This window comes from Hyperolius riggenbachi, chromosome 10, assembly GCF_040937935.1.
Source record: "Hyperolius riggenbachi isolate aHypRig1 chromosome 10, aHypRig1.pri, whole genome shotgun sequence".
NCBI lineage: Eukaryota > Metazoa > Chordata > Amphibia > Anura > Hyperoliidae > Hyperolius > Hyperolius riggenbachi.
In genome coordinates, this window is record NC_090655.1 from 30,505,039 (window position 1) to 30,531,806 (window position 26,768).

Genomic DNA, 26,768 nt, shown 5'->3' on the forward strand with positions numbered 1-26,768 from the left:
TATGCATGTCTCTCCCTCCCCCCCCCCCCCTTTTCATGGGCATTGGCAATGCCTGTATGACTCTTGGTCATACCAATAAAGATATTTTTGATTTGATAACAATTCTGCCCTTAGCGGTACTGCTCCCAGAAGAAGCATCAGCCTCCCTGTAACCACCAGCGCAGGCTCGTATGGAGCATCCCCGAAAGTCGCAGCGATTGGACGTAGTGACGCAGAGAGCAGTGCCCTATGTACTCAGTAGACACGCCCCTCTCGCCGGTGTACTAGTGTTGTCCGGATCATGAACGATTCGGATCTTTGATCCGAATCTATTTTATGAGTCGATCATCCGAATCATCAAAATGAACGATTCGGATCGCAAAAGGGGCGGGGCCAGGAGCGACACGCCCCCTCTCAGCGGGCAGCGGGGTCCTGGAAGCAGGGATCGCTGAGTTGGAGGGGAGCCAGCCTTGCAGGGAGACAGGTAGATGAGAGAGAGGGGACATGGGTGCCACTGCCAGATATGTGTAGAGCACACATACTGGCTGCAATGTGCTGCTCATTATAGGCTGGCTGTTCCGTAGTGCTGCACAGTGAACACATTGGAAGCTTTTGGCTCAGCACAGCTCAGTAACTTTGCAGACAGTGTGATTGAAAGGCAATATAATCCTCCTGCACTCGGCACTAAACAGCTGCACTTCACTTCTGGGAATGCTTTCTTTCACTGTGCGACCTTTTCTTTCAAAGTGTAGATGAACATATAGGTGAAATATATGTAAAGCATATGACTTCAGCATGTGGGTATTACGTGCAAACATTTCTGCTCGTCCCTCCTCCCATCTCTGTCCACTCCCTGCCCTCTGTCCATCTTCTCCCCTTCTCTGTGTGTCCACCCCCCTCCCCTTCTCCTGTCCACAGACCTGTCCTGCTGTTCATTTCACCCCCGAATGCTTCCGGTAGTAAAATGATCCGAGATTCGGATCAAAGATCCGGATCTCTTCAATGATCCGATTCGAATCATCCGGATCATTGAAAAGATCCGAACTTCCCATCTCTACGGTGTACCCATTCTGACAGTACACCTGAGTCCTCCACCACTTCTGGTAAAGCGCCGGTGTTGTGTCTGATTACGCTGCCTGTGGATTTGCGCTGCCTAGCATGCGCAGTAGGAGACTATGCGGCCACATTTCCTATAGAATGATGCTGCTGGAGATAAAATACGAAATATCTCCGCTCCCACACCTCTTACACTCCCCAAATTTTCAGGGTAGGGAGGGGACCCCCCCAACGACCTCTATGCCAAATTGCAGCCCCCGAGTCCTGCTGGTTCAGGAGATAGATTAGAGTCACCTATCTCGGGAACCAGTGGGTCACGGGGGCTGCAATTTGGCATAGAGGTCGTTGGGAGGGTCCCCTCTCTACCCTGAAAATTTGGGGAGTGTAAGGGGTGTGGGAGCAGAGATATTTCGTATTTTATCTCCAGCAGCATCATTAAGTTCACACTGAGCATGCGTGCTACTCAGTGTGGAAGGGAGCTTCCGGGCAGCGCAATTATCAGACATTACACCGGGAAGACCCGCCCCCTCCAGTATACGTCCACTGGTGAGGACTCTGAGGAGGACTGAGGAGAAAGCTCCTCCCCCTCTGCGTTCCATGGCACGGACGCGGCCCGAAATGCCTTGCGACATGCTGCCGGAAGTGCCTGACAGACAGGAGGGCGTGGAGGTCGGTCAGGTGACCGGAAGTGGCGGGTAATGGTGTCTCTCCAGCCGGTAAATGGAAGAGGAGACGATGGAGGAAGATCCCAACCACAATCACTGGCCGATCCGACCCCGATCACCGACCAATCCCGACTACCTGCGAAAACCGCTTTCCATCAATCCCGGGACCAACAAGTTCTGTGAGTAGGGTGTCACCTGTACCCCCACCCATTACACACCCTCTTCTAGACCCTCCCCTCTCATGTGTATCCCTGGATCAATTCCTGCAAGAAGGGAGTCCCTGTACCGCTTAGTAACCTCTCCACCATTCATACCTCCTCTGCACCCTGCCTCATATACACCCCTGCTCCAACATACCCTATGAGTGGGGTGTCCCCACACTAACTTCTCCACCATACATACCTCCTCTGCACCCTGCCCTCCTCATATACATCCCTGCTCCAACATACCCTATGAGTGGGGTGCCCCCACACTAACCTCTCCACCATACACCCTCCTCTGCACCCTGCCTCATGTACATACCTGCTCCAACATACCCTATGAGTGGGGTGCCCCCACACTTACCTCTCCACTATACACCCTCCTCTGCACCCTGCCTCATATACACCCCTGCTCCAACATACCCTATGAGTGGGGTGTCCCCACACTAACCTCTCCACCATACACCCTCCTCTGCACCCTGCCTCATATACACCCCTGCTCCAACATACCCTATGAGTGGGGTGTCCCCACACTAACCTCTCCACCATACACCCTCTGCACCCTGCCTCATATACACCCCTGCTCCAACATACCCTATGAGTGGGGTGTCCCCACACTAACATCTCCACCATACACCCTCCTCTGCACCCTGCCTCATATACACCCCTGCTCCAACATACCCTATGAGTGGGGTGCCCCCACACTAACCTCTCCACTATACACCCTCCTCATGTACATCCCTGCTCCAACATACCCTATGAGTGGGGTGCCTCCACACTAACCTCTCTCCATACACACCTCCTCTGCACCCTGCCTCATATACACCCCTGCTCCAACATACCCTATGAGTGGGGTGCCCCCACACTAACCTCTCCACCATACACACCTCCTCTGCACCCTGCCTCATATACACCCCTGCTCCAACATACCCTATGAGTGGGGTGCCCCCACACTAACCTCTCCACCATACACACCTCCTCTGCACCCTGCCTCATATACACCCCTGCTCCTACATACCCTATGAGTGGGGTGCCCCCACACTAACCTCTCCACCATACACCCTCCTCTGCACCCTGCATGTTCCTGCACTAACAAGCTCTCTGAATGGCGTGCCCCCTGTACCCCCATACTAACCCAAATTAAAAAAAGGTTTATTGGCAGGACCAAATACATTTAACACTGCCAAAGCAAAGCATTAGCATGGGAGGGGTGGTTGTGGGATAAAGGGAAGGGTATATGGGGTTGGGGTATACAGTCCATATGGTTGTATAGGTAGCCAGGCATACGTGCTCCGGTATAGGTAGCCAGGCATACGTGCTCCGGTATAGGTAGCCAGGCATACGTGCTCCGGTATAGGTAGCCAGGCATACGTGCTCCGGTATAGGTAGCCAGGCATACGTGCTCCGGTATAGGTAGCCAGGCATACGTGCTCCGGTATAGGTAGCCAGGCATACGTGCTCCGGCACAGGCAGCCAGGCATACGTGCGGCGGAATAGGCAGCCAGGCATACGTGCGGCGGAACAGGCAGCCAGGCATACGTGCGGCGGAACAAGCAGCCAGGCATACGTGCGGCGGAACAGGCAGCCAGGCATACGTGCGGCGGAACAGGCAGCCAGGCATACGTGCGGCGGAACAGGCAGCCAGGCATACGTGCGGCGGAACAGGCAGCCAGGCATACGTGCGGCGGAACAGGCAGCCAGGCATACGTGCGGCGGAACAGGCAGCCAGGCATACGTGCGGCGGAACAGGCAGCCAGGCATACGTGCGGCGGAACAGGCAGCCAGGCATACGTGCGGCGGAACAGGCAGCCAGGCATACGTGCGGCGGAACAGGCAGCCAGGCATACGTGCGCCTGTACAGGCAGCCAGGCATTTGTGCTCCAGTATAGGTAGCCATTTCAAGTATAGGTAGCCAGGCTTGTGTGCGCCAGTACAGGTAGCCAAGCATATGTGCAGCAGTATAGGTAGTCAGGTATGCCCTCGACTGGCCGCTGCTCAGCTGCCCTCTTCCTCCACCATACTGGGATCCGCCTTACATGCGCTGCATGACTGGTTCGGAGACCTCATATCCGCGGCAACCCGCAGTAGAAAGGAGAGAGGTGGCCTAATAATTGCGTATATGCACCGTTGCTAGGCCACTGCTCTCTTCTCCACTGCACTGCGGGTCACCGCTGATATGAGGTCTCCGAGCCCGGCATGCAGTGCCAGCGAGGGTGAGCCAGACGTGGTGAATGATCCAACATTACTTTCACAGCCTCAGAGGGTGAAATACCTTTCATTAAATAAACAGCCACTTTTATTTTCCCTTGTGGAATAATTTACTTCTCCACAAATATACTGGAATTCCTGACCGTCATAATGTAATGATTAAATGTTCATAGTCCTATGTTTATTGGTTTAATTTTAATTTATTTTTTTGTCTTAAGTACGCTAACATTTAAATGTGCTGTGCAATTCTTTAAAAATGTGATGCAATTCACAATAGTATCCCTTCAAAGCAGGGCTGTGGAGTTGGAGCAATTTTGGGTACCTGGAGTTGGTGTCGGTGGTTTCATAAAACTGAGGAGTCGGATGATTTTTGTACCAACTACAAAGCCATAGTAAGTATTAGACTAAGGAGTCAGAGCCATTTTGGGTACCTGGAGTCGGCGTCAGTGGTTTCATAAACTGGGTGATTTTTGTTCCGACTTCACGGCCCTGCTTTAAAGAGTACCTAAAGTGAATTAAAAGTGTCGAGTTTAATTTACCTGGGGCTTCTTGCAGCCCTGTTGTTTTCTTTTAGTCCCTCGAAGTCACTCTATGTTCAGCAGCCACTCTCTGCTAAAAGCTGGCCGACTGATCCACTTGCGGGCTGCTGCTCCTGTAGCTAGAAGCATTCGGCGTATGCTTAGTTGCAATTTTTCTGAACTGCACAAGTGCAGAATGCTGCCATCAGGAGGCCTGGGGCCACACATGCAGCTTCTGGAAGAGTGCAGCTGCTGAACGGAACAACTGCGAGGGGGCTGGAAGATGCCCTAGGTTAGTTACTGGGTACCTTTATTTCACTTTATTTTTTTTTAAAGTGGACCTGAACTCTTGCACAGGACAGAAGGAAAGCAGAGAAATGCACCCTTTATGTATTTAGAGAGTTTAGCTTGTCTAATGCTGGGAATACACGTTTCGTTTTTGCCTTCGTTTTAGCCTTCGATTCGTTCGGTAAACAAATCGAGTGTTGAAAACGTATGTGAAAATAGTCGTAATCTCATTATAGTTTTGATTAATAGACCCCAAAAACGAACGACTAGTGATCGAACATGTTTGATATTATCTCTCTTTATCCATCTTATCGAGCCATTGGTAGGCTTGATGGCTGTTCAGATCGATTATATATTCGTTTATGCCGTCCGTCCCTGTACTACGTTTCGTTTCTTTGCAGCCTTCGATCATTGGAAAAACGAAACCATCAGAATCGAAAAAAAACCCGAAACTGTGGGTGGTGATATTAACCGTACGGTCGATTATTTCGGGATCGAAAAGGACAAAAGGCACAATCGAAACGAAGGTTTAAACGAAGGCAAAAACGAAACGTGTATTCCCAGCATAACTGCAAGTTGTAATTTGATCCCTCAGCTGACTGCCATGGCAGAGAGCTAGCACGGGATGTTGACCTTACGAAAGCAATGGTGTTGCTGTTTTTTTTAAAAAATCAGTTCCTGGTACTTCCAGCTTTCATATTAAAGCCGGCCTGAACTCAGAATGTCCTCTCTGCTCTATAAAGATACACAACAGCATAATAACCTACAAGAAACATTTCTTTGTTACAGCTGATACAAGTCCTAAAATCTGCACAGTTTCTACTTCCTGATTCATGGAAGCAGACATATTGTTAACATCCTGTGCTTTCACATGGGCTTATCTGCCATCTCTGCCGTGGCAGTCATGTGACACACAAGGGAGAGATATAATTATTAGACAGAAATGAGGGGGAATTAAACAGGCTAAACTTTCTAAATACATACAGGGTGCATTTCTCTGTTTTTACCTTCTGTCCTGTGCAAGAGTTCAGGTTCACTTTAAAGTGGAACTGAACTTTTGCACAGGAAAGAAGGAAACCGTAGAGAGATGCACCCTGTATGCATTTAGAGAGTTTAGCCTGTTTCATCTGTGACTATTTACCACTGTAATTTGATCTCTTGAGCTGTGTCAGCTCAGGAATCTCCTCTGCAATAGCCATCCTCGGCGTCTGTTTCGTTCCACCGCCATTCTAATCCTTGTACTGGCCCCAGGTCGGGTCCCGACACCACCGTACGGGTCATCTTATCACTCCCCTCCTAAGATGGCTGCGGAGCCGTGGCTGCGCAGTACACATGGACGTGAGTGCGGCTGTACAGCACTCAGCCCTCCTCCAGCCGCGTACTCACTCCCCGCCTCCTCCTGGAGGATGGCTGAGAGCTGCACTCGCGTCCATGCGTACTGCGCAGCCGCAGCTCATCTCGGCCACCATCTTAGAAGCGGAGTGATAAGATGACCCATACGGTGGGGTCAGGACCCGACTTGGGACCAGTACAAGGAGTATAATGGCAGCGGAGTGAAATGGATGGCGTACAGGTACTTATCTATTTTTGGCTGTCTGGCTTCGGAAGTCCTTTAATGCAGGATGTTAACCCTATGTTTGCTTCCATGAAAGCAGGAAGTAGGCACTGCTGTTTAATTGCAGGAGTTCTGTTAGCTGTAACAGCGAAATGTTTTTCATTAAAGGTTATTATACTTTGTCAGTTCTGAGTTCAGGTCCGCTTCAAAGCCACAAAGATACCTGGAATGCTTGAGGACAAGATGAGAGAAAGGCTCTGCAGTTTCCACAATAGTCAAACTAAAAATGTTTATATTCCTGGGGCGGGGCTTTAAAGAGACACTAAAGCGAAAAAAAAAATGATATTATGATTTGTATGTGTAGTACAGCTAAGAAATAAAACATTAAGATCAGATACATCAGTCTAATTGTTTCCAGTACAGGAAGAGTTGAGAAACTCCAGTTGTTATCTCTATGCAAAAAAGCCATTAAGCTCTCCGACTAAGTTAGTGGTGGAGAGGGCTGTTATCTGACTTTTATTATCTCAACTGTAATTGAACTATTTACTTTTCCTCTGCTAGAGGAGAGGTCATTAGTTCACAGACTGCTCTGAAAAAATCATTTTGAATGCTGAGTGTTGTGTAATCTGCACATATTATCGAATGATGCAATGTTAGAAAAAACACTATATACCTGAAAATAAAAGTATGAGAATATTTTCTTTGCTGCTAATCTTCTAGTAATTATTCATAGTACACAACCAATTCACTATATAATATTTTTTTTTTTCGCTTCAGTGTCTCTTTAAAGCACACCTGAGATGAGCGGACTATGGAGGCTGCCATACCTACTCTTTTTAAACACTGTAACTTGCCTGGCTGCTGATCATTTGCCTGTAATGCTTTTAGCCATAGACCCTGAACAAGCATGCAGCATATCAGGTGCTGTGATTGAAGTCTGACGGGATTAGCCGCATGCTTGTTTCAGGAATTTAGCCACTACTGCAGCCAAAGAGATGAGGACTGCCAGGCAACTGGTATTGTTTAAAAGGAAATAAATATGACAGCCTCCATGTACCAGTGCCTTTAACTTTAGATGTACAAGTTAGTTTGAAGCTCCCTAAAGATCAAGTATAATACCGTGTTAATACATTTTCAAAAGTTTCAAACTTTAGGGCTGTCACTAAACCTCCTTGGGAGTATCGGAGCTAATGAGTGAGGATCTAAAAAAAGATAACTGGTGGGAGTTGAACATGAGAAGTTGGACACTTGCAGAAACATGTGAAGCAGTGATTGAGGGGGGGTTGGAATTGCAGGACTCTGTTGGAAGAATGGGTTCAGTGAAGTAGGGTGTGGAGTGGTGAAGTTTGTGTGTCACTGATTCAAGGGAGGGTGTCAGTTTGGAAATATTGGACACGGTGTTGGAAGAATGGGTTCAGTGGAGTGGTGAATTTGGGGTGTCAGTGATTGGGGGGGAGGTTTAGAATTACAGGTCTTGGATGTTGGGAGAATGGGTTCAGTGAAGTAAGGTGTGGAGTGGTGAAGTTGGGGTGTCAGTGATTGGGGGGGGGGAAGGTTTAGAATTACAGGTCTTGGATGTTGGGAGAATGGGTTCAGTGAAGTAAGGTGTGGAGTGGTGAATTTGGGGTGTCAGTGATTGGGGGGGGGGGGGGGGGGAATGTTTAGAATTACAGGTCTTGGATGTTGGGAGAATGGGTTCAGTGGAGTGGTGAATTTGGGGTGTCAGTGATTGGGGGGGGGGGGGGGGGAGGTTTAGAATTACAGGTCTTGGATGTTGGGAGAATGGGTTCAGTGAAGTAAGGTGTGGAGTGGTGAAGTTGGGGTGTCAGTGATTGGGGGGAGGGGGATGTTTGGAATTCTAGCACTCGGTGTTAGGAGAATGGGTTCAGTGAAGTGGGGTGTGGAATGGTGAGTCGGGTGTCAGTGATAACGCATCCTCCCCTTTTCTCCAGCAGTGATGAATGTCATTACCGTGGAGGACTACAAGCGCCTGTACTGGCCCAAGCTGGAGAGCGCCATTGAGCAGCTGCTGAGTCAGACGGCGGGGGATTATATCCCGATATCGTATGAGCAGATCTACAGGTCACTATGTGTTCACGTCTTACCTTCTCTGTATATCGTTTTCTGTAATTGCGTTAGGCATGGACACATTTAACATGAAATTCTGGAGTTCCATTATTCCATTAATTATTAAAGTCTATGAAATAAAGTCCATTCCATTCAAGTCTATTATTAGACTTTAAAGGGATACTGTAGGGGGGTCGGAGGAAAATGAGCTGAGCTTACCCGGGGCTTCTATTGGTCCCCTCGCAGACATCCTGTGTTGGCGCAGCCACTCCCCAATGCTCCGCCTCCGGTTCACTTCTGGAATTTCTGACTTTAAAGTCTGAACACCACTGCGCCTGCGTTGCCGTGTCCTCGCTCCCACTGATGTCACCAGGAGTGTACTGTGCAGACACAGACCATACTGGGCCTGCTCTGTGCGCTCTTGATGACATCAGCGGGATCGAGGACACGGCAACACAGGCGCAGTGGTTTTCAGACTTTAAAGTCTGAAATTCCAGACGTGGACCGGAGGCGGGGCCGGAGCATCGGTGAGTGGCTGCGCCAACACAGGATGTCTGCGGAGGACCATTAGAAGCCCCGGGTAAGTTCAGCTCATTTTCCCCCGATCCCCCTACAGTATCCCTTTAAAGTGGGATAAAACTCTGACATAACATTAAATAAAAATGTGTTTTCCTACTTTTTATTACCCATACAGTTATCATATTTAATCTTGTGCGCAAGTAATCTTGTCTGTTTACAAATTACAAGTTCCCAAAGTACAGTTTATTTGCTCTGAAAGCTTTCATTGCATTTTATTGCATAGCTGCTGTATTTATACATAAAGGACGACTGAAGTGAGAGGTATATGGAGGCTGCCATATTTATTTCTTTTTAAACCATACCAGTTGCCTGGCAGCCCTGCTGAGCTATTTGGCTGCAGAAGTGTCTGAATCACACCAGAAATAAGCATGCAGCTAATCTTGTCAGATCTGAATTTAATGTCAAACACCTGATCTACATATGCTTGTTCAGGGTCTATGGCTTAAAGTATTAGAAGCAGAGGATAAGCAAGATAGCCAGGCAACTGGTATTGTTTAAAGAGGGACTGAAGTCTCTCAAAATACAAATTTTTCTTTTAAAAACCTCTTTAACATCAATTCCGTAACTGAAACGCCGCATCCCTGCGGCTGAACAATCAATAAATCACCCTAAACTCCACGAGGCACATTGTGGGGAGCGCTTCCGCATAGAGGCAGAGCTTTGGGCTGTAGCTCTGCCGCTACTCACGTCCATCTGCGCGGATCTCCGCCTCTCCCCACCCCTCTTAGTCTTCTTTCACTGAGAGGGGCGGGGAGAGGCGGCGATCGGCGCAGATTGACATGCATGGAGTCAAAGCTACAGCCCAAAGCTCTGCCTCCCCAGGCAGCAAAATCCACGACCAGGAAAGTCGTGGATTTTTGCCCCTGGAGTTTGGGGTGATTTATTTAGTGTTCAGCCGCGCGGATCTGGCGTTTGTTAGGGCATTGGTGTTAGAAGTTTTTAAAAGAAAAACCTGTATTTTGCTAGACTTCAGCTTACTTTTCTTTAAAAAGAAATAAATATGGCAGCCTCCATATTTCTCTCACTTCAGTTGTCCGTTAAAATCTATCTAGGCTGGGTCTTCTTCATGCGTGGACCTCCCATGGCAACTTTACTGGAGTTTATGACATCAGCCTCATATTTTCATATTTCACCATATTATACCTGCAGGTTCTGTTAACCCTCTTGGCGTTATGATTCTTTCCGGATTTAGGGTCTAAAAAGCGGTACAAATTTTTTTTTTGCACCCTTTCAGACCCTAAAACCTGGAAAAAAATCATGCTGCCAGGGAGATCTGCAGCAGCTCAGCACAGACTCGCCTCCCTGGGATCCAGCGCTGCAGTTTTTCCTCACTTCTCCGGGTGGAGCTGTAACCCTATAGTGAGATTGCCGGCTGTCGTCATGAAGACAGACAGCGATCTCACCAGGGGGGAAGCAGAGTCTTGGAGGAGAGGAAAAAGAATGGCAGCCGATGTTGGGATCCCCTGGGAGGTGAGTTAAAACTCCCACGGCACGCTATACTCTGCAGTAACCTGGCGGCGGCTACTACGAGTTCAGCTCGGGGTTACCGCTCCTGGCATGTTTTTTCCACACCGAGCTGAGCTAGTGATTACCGCTAAGGAAGTTAATCTGTATTATGTATATTAAGGTTGTACAGTATATGTGTCAGCACAGAAATTACCTATAAATATCTGTGTAGCCTTTATGCATGATCGGTACTGTGTGCCTTTATAATATTGTCTTGTTTGTCTGTGTTCTATCTGTACGTCTCTAGGCAATATGTGTTATTGTATATTGTTTCTCTCTCCAGCTGCGTGTACAAGTGTGTGTGTCAGCAGCACTCTGAGCAGATGTACAGCGACCTCCTCTGTAAGATCACCCAACATTTGCACCACGTGTCCCAGGAGCTGCAGGTAACTCCCCAAACAGGGAAATGGCTGGTCCCCGATTGCTCCTGAGAACGAATGGCTCCATACTGCGCGTGCACGAATGTGTGCTCCCGCATTCACAGCACAGAGCCGTCCTGTCTTCAGGAGCACTCAGAGACGAGAATGCTCCCAAAGCCTTCCGAGAGCCCCCAAAGGCATATTTGACAAGCTGACAGGTGACTTTCTCTGCTTGTCTATCTGCTGATTTAAGACTACATTCCCTGCACTTGCTTAAAGTAACTTTGTGGTGCACGCTAATCTATGTGAGCTAAAAAGGTGGCAGGAATACACTAGTGCTGTTTTTTTTTTTTGTTTTTTTTTAAATCACAAAGTGAGAAAAATATGGAGGCTGCCATATTTATTTCCTTGTAAACTATTCCAGTTGCCTGGCAGCCCCTGCTGATCTATTTGGCTGCAGTGGTGTCTGAATAACACCAGAATTAAGCATGCAGCTAATCTTGTCAGATCTGACAATATCAGAAACACCTGATCTGCATATTATTATTATTATTATTATTATTATTATTATTATTATTATTATTGATTTAGCGCCAGCATCTTCCGTGGAGCTGTATCTGCATATGCTTGTTCAGGGTCTATGGCTCAAAGTATTATGGCTGCCAGGCAAATGGAATTGCTTAAAGAGACTCTGAAGTCTCTCTAAAAAAGTATTTTTATTTCACAAATGTGTTTAATATCTTAGCCCTACCTAAACAGCCGCATTCCCGCCGCTGTAAACCATCTAAATCCCCCCCCCCCCCCAACTCCCCGGGGGGCAATCCGGGCAGCGCTTCTGTGAGAGGCAGAGCTATGAGCCGCAGCTCTGCCTCTCAGGGCGTCTGTCAGCCCGGATCGCCGCCTCTCCCCGCCCCTCTGTCTTCCTTCACTGAGAGGGGCGGGGGAGAGGCGGAGATCCGCCGCTGACAGACGCGTGTGAGGCAGGGCTGCAGCTCATAGCTCTGCCTCATACGGAAGCGCTTAGGGCAGCAAAATCCACGACCAAGAAAGTTGTGGATTTTGCAGGGAGAGGGAGGGCGAGTTAGGGGGGATTTAGATAGTTTACAGCAGCGTGAATGCGGAGGTTTAGTTAGAGCTAAACATATTTGTGAAATACAAAGACGTTTTTTTAGAGACTTCAGAGTCTCTTTAAATGGAAATGAATATAGCAGCCTCCATATACTTCATGTTTCAGTTGTCCTTTTAATTTATGTTTAGATTGGCTTTAAAGGACAACTTAAGTGGAAGGGATATGGAGTTTGCCTTATTTATTTTGTTTTAAACAATGCAGATTGCCTGGCTGTCCTGCTGATCTTCTGCCTCTAATACTTTAACCATTCCAGCCCGCTGGGATTTTTCACCTTATGCATCAGAGCAATTTTCATCTCACATTCATTTGATCTATATCTTGTTTTTTCCGCCACTAATTAGGCTTTCTTTGGGTGGTACATTTTGCTAAGAATTATTTTTTTATAAATGCATTTTAACAGGAATATTAAGAAAAAAAATGGGAAAAAAATCATTATTTCTCAGTTTTCGGCCATTATAGCTTTAAAATAATCCATGCTACCATAATTAAAACCTATGTATTTTATTTACCCGTTTTTGTCTCGGTTATGACACCATTCAAATTTTGTCCCTATTACACTGTATGGCGCCAATATTTGTATTTGGAAATAAAGCGCATTTTTTCGCTCGCTTATCAGAAGCATAAGGAGGGCGGAGAACTCTGATAAGAGACCATCGTTTTTTCTGCTGGGGACTTTGATCGGTGATCGGGAACCATGTACCTGTTCACTGATCACAGGGCTAGCAGGGAACGGCACAGGGGTGCGCCCGTGGCACCGCAGCAGAGCAGCCGCCTGGACGTGAAGATCACATCTGGGCGGCTGAAATGGTTAAGTCCTAGACCCTGAACAAGCATGCAGATCAAATGACTACCGCATGCTTGTTTCAGGTTTGTGATTCGGACAGTACTGATGAATGAAAGATCAGCAGGGCTGCCAGGCCAGGAAAAAATCAATATAGCAGCCTCCATATCCCTTTTAAATTGGGGGGGGGGAGAGAAACCTGAAGGAAAATGATTGAATTTTGAGGCTAGTCTAATAAATGGTGCACATTACTAGAACGTTTTTCCCTGCTGTCAGTCTATGGAGACGTCTAGCAAACACTACCCAGGGAAACAATTCTACAAACACAAATGTCTAACTGACATGCCCTATAGGTACATAGAAACAAGTTTTGTCAAACTTTATTATAAGTGTTAATATTAAAAGTGGGCCGCCACAGATATTGGTCGGTCCCCAATGAAAACCCTCAAAATGAGGACTGCAGCCCCGAGCTATGAGGGTCCTGGCTGATCCCCCTCCACCCAATACTCTGGGTGGGGTGTAGCTATCTCATGCACGGGCTACAAGGTAGACACTGATTACAGTGGGTGGGACCGAGGTATACAGACATACGATGAAGTCATATATCTAACTGCTGACACCTCAAATTGTGTAGGTACCCACACCACCTCAAAAGAGAGGCATTGGAATACAAATAATGACTTAACCACTTCCCGACCGCCTAACGCACAGGGGCGGCCGGGAAGTGGAGCCCTGAAGGACCGGCTCACCCACAGAGGCGGCGGTCCTTCTAAGGGCATGGGTGGAGCGATCGCGTCATCCGTGACGCGATCCTCCGCCGGCGCCTGTCACCGCTCGCCCGCCGCAACATCCCGCCGGCTATACGGAAGCGCCGGCGGGATGTTAACCCCTCGATCGCCGCATACAAAGTGTATAATACACTTTGTAATGTTTACAAAGTGTATTATACAGGCTGCCTCCTGCCCTGGTGGTCCCAGTGTCCGAGGGACCACCAGGGCAGGCTGCAGCCACCCTAGTCTGCACCCAAGCACACTGATTTCTCCCCCCCCTGCCCCAGATCGCCCACAGCACCCATCAGACCCCCCCCTGCCCACCCCCCAGACCCCTGTTTGCACCCAATCACCCCCCTAATCACCCATCAATCACTCCCTGTCACTATCTGTCAACGCTATTTTTTTTATCCCCCCCCCTGCCCCCTGCTCCCTCCTGATCACCCCCCCCCATGTACTGTATGCATCTATCCCCCCTGATCACCTGTCAATCACCCGTCAATCACCCCCTGTCACTGCCACCCATCAATCAGCCCCTAACCTGCCCCTTGCGGGCAATCTGATCACCCCCCCACACCAATAGATCGCCCGCAGATCCGACATCAGATCACCTCCCAAATCCATTGTTTACATCTATTCTCTCCTCTAAACACCCACTAATTACCCATCAATCACCCATCAATCACCCCCTATCACCACCTGTCACTTTTACCTATCAGATCAGACCCTAATCTGCCCCTTGCGGGCACCCAATCACCCGCCCACACGCTCAGATTGCCCTCAGACCGCCCCCCCCCCCCTTTATCAATTCGCCAGTGCATTAATTACATCTGTCCTTCCCTGTAATAACCCACTGATCACCTGTCAATCACCTGCCAATCACCTATCACCCATCAATCACCCCCTGTCACTGCCACCCAACAATCAGCCCCTAACCTGCCCCTTGCGGGCAAACTGATCACCCACCCACACCAATAGATCGCCCGCAGATCCGACATCAGATCACCACCCAAGCGCAGTGTTTCCATCTATTCTCTCCTCTAAACACCCACTAATTACCCATCAATCACCCCCTATCACCACCTGTCACTGTTACCCATCAGATCAGACCCTAATCTGCCCCTTGCAGGCACCCAATCGCCCGCCTACACGCTCAGATTGCCCTCAGACCCCCCCTTATCAATTCGCCAGTGCAATATTTACATCTGTTCTCCCCTGTAATAACCCACTGATTACCTGTCAATCACCCATCAATCACCCCCTGTCACTGCCACCCATCAATCACCCCCTGTCACTGCCACCCATCAATCACCCCCTGTCACTGCCACCCATCAATCACCCGCTGTCACTGCCACCCATTAATCAGCCCCTAACCTGCCCCTTGCGGGCAAACTGATCACCCACACCAATAGATCGCCCGCAGATCCGACATCAGATCACCACCCAAGCGCAGTGTTTCCATCTATTCTCTACCCTAAACACCCACTAATTACCCATCAATCACCCCCTATCACTGCTACCTATCAGATTAGACCCCTATCTGCCCCCAGGGCACTCAATCAACCGCCCACACCCTCAGAATGCCCTCAGACCCCAGCCCTGATCACCTCGCCAGTGCATTGCTTACATCTATTCCCCCCTCTAATCACACCTTGAGACACCCATCAATCACCTCCTGTCACCCCCTAGCAAACCTACCCATCAGATCAGGCCCCAATTTTCCCCGTGTGGGCTCCTGATCACTCGGCCAAACCCTCAGATACCCCTCAGACCCCCTTCCGATCACCTCCCCAGTGCATTGATTGCATCTATTTTCCCCTCTAACCACCCCCTGAGACACCCATCAATCACCTCCTGTCACCCCCCTAGCACTCCTATCCATCAGATCAGGCCCAATACAACCTGTCATCTAAAAGGCCACCCTGCTTATGACCGGTTCCACAAAATTCGCCCCCTCATAGACCACCTGTCATCAAAATTTGCAGATGCTTATACCCCTGAACAGTCATTTTGAGACATTTGGTTTCCAGACTACTCACGGTTTTGGGCCTGTAAAATGCCAGGGCGGTATAGGAACCCCACAAGTGACCCCATTTTAGAAAAAAAGACACCCCAAGGTATTCTGTTAGGTGTATGACGAGTTCATAGAAGATTTTATTTTTTGTCAAAAGTTAGCGGAAATTAATTTTTATTGTTTTTTTTTTCACAAAGTGTCATTTTTCACTAACTTGTGACAAAAAATAAAATCTTCTATGAACTCGCCATACACCTAACGGAATACCTTGGGGTGTCTTCTTTCTAAAATGGGGTCACTTGTGGGGTTCCTATACTGCCCTGGCATTTTAGGGGCCCTAAACCGCGAGGAGTAGTCTAGAAAACCAATGCCTCAAAATGACCTGTGAATAGGACGTTGGGCCCCTTAGCGCACCTAGGCTGCAAAAAAGTGTCACACATGTGGTACCGCCGTACTCAGGAAAAGTAGTATAATGTGTTTTGGGGTGTATTTTTACACATACCCATGCTGGGTGGGAGAAATTTCTATGTAAATGGACAATTGTGTGTAAAAAAATCAAACCATTGTCATTTACAGAGATATTTCTCCCACTTAGCATGGGTATGTGTAAAAATACACCCCAAAACGCATTATACTACTTCTCCTGAGTACGGCGGTACCACATGTGTGGCACTTTTTTACACCCTAAGTGCGCTAAGAGGCCCAAAGTCCAATGAGTACCTTTAGGATTTCACAGGTCATTTTGCGACATTTGGTTTCAAGACTACTCCTCACGGTTTAGGGCCCCTAAAATGCCAGGGCAGTATAGGAACCCCACAAATGACCCCATTCTAGAAAGAAGAAACCCAAAGGTATTCCGTACGAAGTATGGTGAGTTCATAGAAGATTTTATTTTTTGTCACAAGTTAGCGGAAAATGACACTTTGTGAAAAAAACAATTAAAATCAATTTCCGCTAACTTGTGACAAAAAAATAAAAACTTCTATGAACTCACCATACTCCTAACGGAATACCTTGGGGTGTCTTCTTTCTAAAATGGGGTCATTAGTGGGGTTCCTATACTGCCCTGGCATTTTAGGGGCCCTAAACCGTGAGGAGTAGTCTTGAAACAAAAATGACCTGTGAAATCCTAAAGGTACTCATTGGACTTTGAGCCCCTTAATGCAGTTAGGGTGCAAAAAAGTGCCACACATGTGGCATCGCCGTACTCGGGAAAAGTAGTATAATGTGTTTTGGGGTGTATTTTTACACATACCCATGCTGGGTGGGAGAAATACCTCTGTAAATGACAATTTGTTAATTTTTTTTTTACACACAATTGTCCATTTACAGAGATCTTTCTCCCACTCAGCATGGGTATGTGTAAAAATACACCCCAAAACACATTATACTACTTCTCCTGAGTATGGCGATACCACATGTGTGGCACTTTTTTGCACCCTAACTGCGCTAAGCGGCCCAAAGTCCAATGAGTACCTTTAGGATTTCACAGGTCATTTTGAGAAATTTTGTTTCAAGACTACTCCTCACGGTTTAGGGCCCCTAAAATGCCAGGGCAGTATAGGAACCCCACAAATGACCCCATTTTAGAAAGAAGACACCCCAAGGTATTCCGTTAGGAGTATGGCGAGTTCATAGAAGATTTTATTTTTTGTCACAAGTTAGCGGAAATTGATTTTAATTGTGTTTTTTCACAAAGTGTCATTTTCCGCTAACTTGTGACAAAAAATAAAATCTTCTATGAACTCACCATACTCCGTACGGAATACCTTGGGGTGTCTTCTTTCTAAAATGGGGTCATTTGTGGGGTTCCTATACTGCCCTGGCATTTTAGGGGCCCTAAACCGTGAGGAGTAGTCTTGAAACGAAATTTCTCAAAATGACCTGTGAAATCCTAAAGGTACTCATTGGACTTTGGGCCCTTTAGCGCAGTAGGGTGCAAAAAAGTGCCACACATGTGGTATCGCCGTACTCAGAAGTAGTATAATGTGTTTTGGGGTGTATTTTTACACATACCCATGCTGAGTGGGAGAAAGATCTCTGTAAATGGACAATTGTGTGTAAAAAAAAAAAAAATTAACAAATTGTCATTTACAGAGATATTTCTCCCACCCAGCATGGGTATGTGTAAAAATACACCCCAAAACGCATTATACTACTTCTCCTGAGTACGGCAATACCACATGTGTGGCACTTTTTTGCAGCCTAACTGCGCTAAGGGGTCCAAAGTCCAATGAGCACCTTTAGGCTTTACAGGGGTGCTTACAATTTAGCACCCCCCAAAATGTCAGGACAGTAAACACACCCCACAAATGACCCCATTTTGGAAAGTAGACACTTCAAGGTATTCAGAGAGGGGCATGGTGAGTCCGTGGCAGATTTCATTTTTTTTTTGTCGCAAGTTAGAAGAAATGGAAACTTTTTTTTTTTTTTTTTTTTTTCTTACAAAGTGTCATTTTCCGCTTACTTGTGACAAAAAATATCTTCTATGAACTCACTATGCCTCTCAGTGAATACTTTGGGATGTCTTCTTTCCAAAATGGGGTCATTTGGGGGGTATTTATACTATCCTGGAATTCTAGCCCCTCATGAAACATGACAGGGGGTCAGAAAAGTCAGAGATGCTTGAAAATGGGAAAATTCACTTTTTGCACCATAGTTTGTAAACGCTATAACTTTTATCCAAACCAATAAATATACGCTGAATGGGGTTTTTTTTTTCAAAAACATGTTTGTCCACATTTTTCGCGCTGCATGTATACAGAAATTTTACTTTATTTGAAAAATGTCAGCACAGAAAGTTAAAAAACATTTTTTTGCCAAAATTCATGTCTTTTTTGATGAATATAATAAAAAGTAAAAATCGCAGGAGCAATCAAATAGCACCAAAAGAAAGCTTTATTAGTGACAAGAAAAGGAGCCAAAATTCATTTAGGTGGTAGGTTGTATGAGCGAGCAATAAACCGTGAAAGCTGCAGTGGTCTGAATGGAAAAAAAGTGGCCGGTCCTTAAGGGGTAGAAAGCCCTAGGTCCTCAAGTGGTTAAGATGTGTACATAGTGCTGTACATAGTGCCTTAATGAAATCTCATTTCACCTAAAAAAAAAAAAAAAAAAAAAAAAAAAAAAAAGCTTCCTCAGAAGGTGCTATACATATATACAAGTGCAATACAACAATACATTCACAGTGTAAATTTACAAAATGCCCCACATAGTAGTATAGCCCCAGTCAGAGCTGGAGACGTCTACCCTGCAGCCTTCAGAATCAATTAACCAGCCGGGCGGTATGGACGAGCTCAGCTCGTCCATCACCGCCAGAGGGTGCCGCTCAGGCCCTGCTGGGCCGATTTTCATGAAATAAAAAGCAGCACACGCAGCCGGCACTTTGCCAGCCGCGTGTGCTACCTGATCGCCGCCGCAGCGGCGAAAGAGGGTCCGCCGAGCGTAGCCGGAACAAATAGTTCTGGCCAGCGCTAAGGGCTGGATCGGAGGCGGCTGACACTCATCGCCATGGCGACAAGGTAAGCAAAACAAGGAAGGCCGCTCATTGCAGTCTTCCTTGTTAATTCTGATCGCCGGAGGCCCTCTAGTGGGCTTTCATGCAGCCAACTTTCAGTTGACTGCATGGAATAGTGGAATAGTTTTTTGTTTTTTGTTTTTTTTAAATAAAAAAAAAACCCTCCCGCAGCCGCCCTGGCGATCTTAATAGAACGCCAGGGTGGTTAAAAGAGTATCTGAGCCGAAGCTCAGGTACAAAATTAGATACTTGCCTAAAGAGGGAAGCCTATTGATGTCTCCCTTTGCTGAGCGCCGCCCCCCATATCGTGACCACACAGCTCCTCTTCCTCCAGCGTGGTCGCGCAGTATCTGACCCAGCCCACCTGCGCAGCTATAATTAAGAACTGAGTGTTCGAAACATGTCAGCTTTGTGACTTTTTTGTGTGGATACGTCACAAATAAATAAATACAGCTTTCCTTTCATCTGGACAAGTGCGGACCTCCCTGCTTTCTACACCCGCGCAGCAAGCTGAGTGCTACTCCGCAAGTGCAGGCGGGATCGTATGGCTAGTGCACAGCCACTCTTCAGAAGGAAGAGCTGGGTGGCCCCGATGTGGAGGGGGGCTGTGTTTAACAACGAGGGGGGGGGGGGTTCAAATCAGTGAGGAAAGCCTCAATAGGATCCTGAGGCTTCCCTCTTTTTAATGTAATGAACAGAAGAGAAATCGCACACCACTCATGAGGTGCAGGACCAGTAGCAAAGTCCAGACAAATCCAAGGGGTCCGCACACTCAAACACACTCAGTTACCATTCTGTGTTGTACCCTGATAAAGGGGACCCCTCGGGGCTCCGTAACGACTTATTGGCTATGAAATGTATATGTGTCTCTTTTAAGGTAGAGCTCTGATTTTGAGATTGCTTTAAACTGTGGGCAGGAACAATTTTTAAAGGAAGATGAGGTTAAATTATGTGATCTTGATCAATTTATTGAATTGCAGTAGCTCTGTCCATTAGGGCCCATTTCCATCAGTGATAGGATGCGATGTGATGATCACATCGCGCCAGGGCTACTTCCGGTTGTCTTCCCTATGGTGCTATGCAATCGCAATGCAAGATAGCATTGTGCAATCGCAATGCAAGATACATTGTGCGCTACTACTGTAATGCAACCATACAGTGAGGCATGTACAGCACAATGAAAGTATGCCTCACTGCCAATGCAAACCCGCAGGTTGACCATAGTCACGCTGCATGCTGTGCCTTAGGCTACGTTTCCACTAGTGCGATTCCGTTGCAGAAAACGCATAAACAAATTCGCCTGTGGATGCAAATTCGTACGCGTTTGTGAATTTTAACGCAAAAACGCACGCATTTTTGTAAGTATGCGATTTTAACCATGTCAGCGCCTATGTGCTTTTAAATTAATTTTACGAATAAATGTATGTGATTTTCCTATTAATTGCATTACATGCGATTCGCATATTATACTTGCGGTGTGCGAATTCTGATGGCTCTGTTGCGCAGACTTTTTTTTTTTTTTTTGCTAGTGGACACAGGCCCATTGACTTGTATTGGTTATGCAAATCTTCTTGCAGTAGATGCATGTGAATTCAAGCTAGTGGAAACCAGGGCTGTGGAGTTGGAGTCGTGGCAATTTTGGCTACCTGGAGTCGAAGTCAATGAGTTCATACACTGAGGAGTCGAGTGATTTTTGGACAAAATCCACAGCCCTGGTAAGTATTATACTAAGGAGTCAGGCATTTTGGGTACCTGGAGTCGGCATTTGAGTCGGTGGTTTCATAAACTGAGGAGTCGCTAGATGTTTGTACCCACTCCACAGCACTGGTGGAAAAGGGCCTTTAATCTGACGGAACGCACTGCAATCAATGTGAAAGCCCCATAGGGATATCATTGCATCGTCTTGTGATGTGATGACATCGTCTGTTGCACCACAATGAACACAGTGTGAGAGCAGCCATATTGTTTACATTGCACAGCTTCATTCTGAAGCAGAGTGTTCTGAGTCTCTTGTTCTGTGTTGCAGGCATGTTCCCCCGAACAGTATATAGAGAAGTTTAACACGGCTCTGGGACAATACATGGGGGCCCTGCACAGCATCGTCCCCCTCTTCATCTACATGGTGAGTTCTGATGCTTCAAACTAATTAACTGCTTGAGATATTTAGAGGGGAAAGCATTAAAGCGCACCTAAAGTGACATCATGAGATAAACATAGGTACATATAGTATTGGTCATGGAAGCTAAGGACATGAGCTTAGACAAGCTCGGAGAGGCAGTAGAGGATAGATGGGCCTTGCGTGCTGTGGTCCACGTGGTCGGAAAGTGTCGGATTCTACTTAAAGGGCACCTGTAGTGAGAAGACTATGGAGGCTGCCATATTTATTTCCTTTTAAACAATACCAGTTGCCTGGCTATCCTGCAGATCTACTTAGCTGCAGTAGTATCTGAATCACACCAGAAACAAGCATGCAGCTAATCTTGTCAGATCTGGCAATAATGTCAGAAACATCGAATGCACGCTTGTTCAGGGGCTATGGCTAAAAGTCTTAGAGGCAGAGGATCAGCAGGACAGCCAGGCAACTGATATTGTTTAAAAGGAAATAAACATGGCAACCTCCACATACCTCTCACTACAGTTGCCCTTTAACCTCCTTGGCGGTATGCCCGACACCGCTGGCTGTCCCCAGGAGTCCCCCCCCCCATTCTAATTTTAAGTGATCGGATAGCTGTGATAGCTTCAGCTAGCACTAGGCTAGCTAGTGGTGGCGGCCGGCATCCTCAGATTACTTTTAATTCCCCCCGATCGCGGCTAAATAAATTACCCCCCCCCCCCCCGGATCCAGAGATCGCGCAGCCTGCATGCACATCTCTGGTCCCCTCTATGGGGAGGATCGGGTCTGCGCATGACGTCATGTTCGATCCTCCCCATAGAGAAGAGCGGAGCTGTCTGGGGAGACTTGTGCCGATCGGGGGGGGGGATCAAAAGTAATCTGAGGATGCCGGCCACCACTACTAGCTAGCCTAGTTCTAGCTGAAGCTTTCACAGCTATCCGATCGCTTAAAATTATAATGGGGGACTGTCAGCTGCAAACCCTCCAGCGTGCGTAACGCCCAGGAGGTTTATAGTGATTCAACAACAACACATATAATATTAGCTCTACTAAGAAATTGTCTGATTTTCCTTTCTGGTTTGCTGTACAGCAAGTGTTAACGAGCAACTTCAGGGAAAAATAAAAGAATGTAGTAAATTATTCAGGATACCTCCTTTTACAAACGTAAAGGGGTATCCTGAAAAATTTACTACATTCTTTTATTTTTACTGGTTTCACCATCAGAAACACTTCCTGTATCTATATATTGCTGTTTATTGGTATGTAGCCCCACCCTCCCAGTGATGTTTAACCTAGCCTGTTTAAATTCACCTACCAGAGAATTGTGGAAGACCAGGTATTATTTCTGCTGGCTTTGGAACACACAACGCAGTAAAAATGTCACCACTTATAATTACATACTTTAAAAAAAAATATCGCAAAAAACAAGCAATTTTATTATATTTAGTAAAGTTCCTCTTTAACCTTCCTGGCGGTAAGCCCGAGCTGAGCTCGGGGTAAGCCGCCGGAAGGCACCGCTCAGGCCCCGCTGGGCCGATTTGCATAATTTTTTTTTTTTGCTGCACGCAGCTAGCACTTTGCTAGCTGCGTGCAGTGCCCGATCGCCGCCGCTACCCGCCGATCCGCCGCTATCTGTCGCGCCGCAGCCGCCCCCCTCCCCCCCCCCCAGACCCCGTGCGCTGCCTGGCCAATCAGTGCCAGGCAGCTCTATGGGGTGGATCGGAATCCCCTTTGACGTCATGACGTCGGTGACGTCATCCCGCCCCGTCGCCATGGCGACGGGGGAAGCCCTCCGGGAGATCCCGTTCTTTGAACGGGATCTCCGGATCTCCGATCGCCGGCGGCGATCGGAGGGGCTGGGGGGATGCCGCTGAGCAGCGGCTATCATGTAGCGAGACTTTGTCTCGCTACATGAAAAAAAAAAAAATTTGCTGCCCCCTGGCGATTTTTTTGCAAACCGCCAGGAGGGTTAAAAGAAAAAAAACAAACTAGTTCTGTTATCTGTGCAAACAAGCTTATCAAATAGCAAGTCCAGTATAGCCTGATGTCCTGAAAAGTAAATAAAAGGCAAAACACTTTTATTTAGCAGAGAAAAGACTGCTGATAAGATTTTTGTCTCCAAAATATACAGAGGGTCAAGACTTCTATTTGTTTTTCAGCTGTATGAAGCTGATTTTACATCAGACTGTCCTGGCTGGTGTTTAGATTGCAGTCTTAAAAAAGAACACAAACTGGCAATGCAAATGTGAGACATATCGGTAGGCCTCAATTCACGGAGCTTTATCAAACAATTTATCAAACGTTTGATAATTTACCTCATGAGTAAATCATGAGTAAATCTAATTTTGTTGAACAAATCTAGATTTGTTAAACATTCGATAAATCTATAACACCTTAGTGAATTCAAAATTAGATTTTACCCATGAGGTAAATTATCAAACGTTTGATAAAGTGTTTGATAAAGCTCCGTGAATTGAGGCTTCTGTTTTCTGTTCTATTTACCGTTAGTAAAACACATACAGTTAATTATCTCATAAGTTTTTTTTCAGTTTGCTTTAACTCTACTTACTAAACCCTTTGAGCCACGGTAAATCAATCTGGATGCATATATGCGTCCAGTGTTGCGGCAGTTGTACGCCCCCTCCTCCCCGTCACTCATTTATGGCAGGATTTACGTGTCTGCGATTTGAAGGGAAACGCGTTCCTCCGAGCCATTTAAAGCGTCATAAATGAATAAACCTGCCTCGAATCAGAAGGCATGTTAACTCATAAAAGTGAGAGTAAAAAATGCAGCTACAACAAAGATGGAATATTTCTTTGTAACTTCCAGGATAATGTATTGTGCCTTCTAGTGGCCAAAAAGTAAAATTAAAGTTATTTATTATTTAGTATTTATATAGTGTCAGCATCTTCCACAGCGCTGTACAGAGTATATTGTCTTGTCACTAACTGTGCCTCAGAGGGGCTCACCATCTAATCCCTACTATAGTCTTATATCTATGTATCCTGTAGTGCAGGGGTGCCCATTTAGTAGATCGAAGGACGTCATGGTAGATCCCAACTGCACTACATTTTCCACTTTGTATATACAGTTGTGCTCTTAAAATTGTACATGGGCAGATTATTTTGACTTGCTAATTGTTAAAGTAGCTCACAAGCCGAAAAAAGTGTGGGCACCTCTGGTGTAGTGTATGTTTCGTAGTTTAGGGCCAATTTTTAGTGGGAAGCCAATTAACTTATCTGTATGTTTTTGGGATGTGGGAGGAACCGGAGTGCCCGGAGGAAACCCACACAGACAGGTGGAGAACATACAAACTCCTTGCAGATAGTGCCCTGGTCAAGATTTGAACCGGGGACCCAGTGCTAAGGCGAGGACCAAGGCAAGAGTGCTAGCCACTACTCCATCATTGAAAAAATTGAAAAAGTAAGTTATTAACCTCCCTGGTGGTATCCCCGAGTCAGGCTTTGGGTGGGAAAAAAAAGCAACCAGGAGCAGTAATCCCGAGCCTGACTCGGAGTAGCTGCCAGGAGGCTTGTGCAGAGCCTTATGTGCAACGGGTGTTTTAACTCGCTTCCCCCGGGATCCACTCGCCGGCAGCCATTCTCTTTCCTGTCTTCGGAGGCTCTGCATCCCTTTGGTGAGACTCTCACGATAGGGTTACAGCGCCACCCGGAGGACAGAGGGGGAACTGCAGCGCTGGATCCCAGGGAGGTGAGAAACTACAGGGGCTGCCGCAGATTTGTCTGTGGTATTTTATTTTATGGTCTGTAAGAATGTAAAAAATTTGCACCGCATTTAGACATTAAAATCTGCAATAATCAAACCGCAAGGGGGGTTAAAACCTTATTATCCCCCCCCAATCTGTAGTAACGGGATCCCCATAACAGAGGGGGTGCCATTAAAGGTGGACTCTGCTTCCTGTACTAACTTTAGGTTTGTTTCTATATATTTCAGAATAAGTTTTACATAGAAACTAAATTGAACCGGGACCTGAAGGACGACCTCATTCAGCTGTTCACCAGTCATGTGGCTGAGAAGCACATCTACAATTTGATGCGTAAGTAGACAGCGTATTCATGAAGAGGTAGATGAATAAGTCCTCCTGTCTCCGGTAACACAAATTCTTTGTCCCTCCACCCTACAGCCTTACTCATAGAAGCCCAGTCTACGCCTTTCCAGATCACTCCTTCTACCATGGCCAACATAGTGAAGGGCCTGTACACACTGAGGCCTGGTGAGTACCTGTCAGTCTCTCAAATTGTCACGTGGCAGTGTTCTCCCCAGGTTTTTTTTTCCAGCCGGGTGGCATGAAAAAGTAGCCGGGTGGGGTGTGACAGGGGAATGCAGGACCAGTGCAACTCTGCTTACAGCATATGTGGAGGAGGAGACAAGCCGATGTACCTGCTACACGCAATGCAATTTTCTGACAGATTTACTGATTATTTCCAACATGTTACATCTGATTTTTCAATCGATTTCCTGTTCACTTCTATGGGAAACTGTGCAGAAATTTGTTTAGAAATCAGATTAGACGTGTTGGAAATAGTCGATCCGATGGTAAATCTGTCAGAAAATTGCATTGTGTGTACCAGGCATTAGGGATAAATTGTTTCAGATTGTGGTGCTCAGGTTCCCCCAGCGACATGATTGACGGCAAAGATTAGATTGTAAAATCTTCTGAGTACAATTAGTAACATTACGGTAGAGTTTAGATTGTAAACTCCTCTGTGGATAGTTAGTGACATCACAGCAGGGATTAGATTGTAAGATTCTCTGTTTGTAGTTAGTGACATAATGGCTGGGATCAGATTGTAAACTCCTCTGTGGATAGTTATGCTAGGTACACACCATGCGATGTTCTGGCAGATTTATTGCCAGATCAATTATTTCCAACATGCCCAATTTTCCAATTGATTTTTCATTTAATCCTATGGAAATCAGATAGGACATGCTGGAAATAATCGATCTGGCAGTAAATCTCATTGTGTGTACCAACCATTAGGGACACGACAGCAGCGAATAGATTGTAAAATCGTTTGTGGATAGTTAGTGTCGTCACAGCAGGAATTAGATGGTAAGATCCTTTCCTGGATAGTAAGTGGCATAAAGGCATGAATTAGATTGTAAGCTCTTCTGTGGATAGATAGTGACATGAAGTCAGGAATTAGATTGTACGCTCACCTGTGGATAGTCAGTTACATGATGGCAGGGGTGATACAAATTATCATAAATGATAATAGATCTTGATCCAAAATAGGCAGCAAAAAGCAGGGCTGTGGAGTCGGTACAAAAATCTTCTGACTCCAACTCCGACTCCTCAGTTTATGAAACCACCAACTCCGACTCCGGGTTCCCCAAAATGGCTCAGAGTCCGACTCCTTAGTCTAATACTTACCAGGGTTGTGGATTTTGTGCAAAATCATCCGACTCAGACTCCTCAGTTTATGAAATCGCTGACTCCGACTC

At 46.6% G+C, this 26,768-nt stretch overlaps 1 protein-coding gene across 3 annotated transcripts in view; it reads left to right on the forward strand.

Annotated features, from left to right (window-relative positions):
- The first annotated feature begins 1,674 nt into the window (after positions 1-1,674).
- Positions 1,675-26,768, forward strand: part of CACUL1 (CDK2 associated cullin domain 1) — a 41,764-nt gene continuing 16,670 nt past the window's right edge. The window contains exons 1-6 of one of the 3 annotated variants that reach the window (XM_068255408.1): positions 1,675-1,879; positions 8,422-8,551; positions 10,905-11,007; positions 21,215-21,310; positions 25,257-25,359; positions 25,447-25,536. In XM_068255408.1, the coding sequence (XP_068111509.1) occupies positions 1,756-1,879; positions 8,422-8,551; positions 10,905-11,007; positions 21,215-21,310; positions 25,257-25,359; positions 25,447-25,536 (646 nt within the window). In that variant the 5' untranslated portion in view covers positions 1,675-1,755. Of the gene's footprint in view, positions 1,880-4,435; positions 4,501-8,421; positions 8,552-10,904; positions 11,008-21,214; positions 21,311-25,256; positions 25,360-25,446; positions 25,537-26,768 lie in introns of those variants that run through there. The other 2 variants (XM_068255409.1, XM_068255410.1) reach the window with 2 other exon arrangements.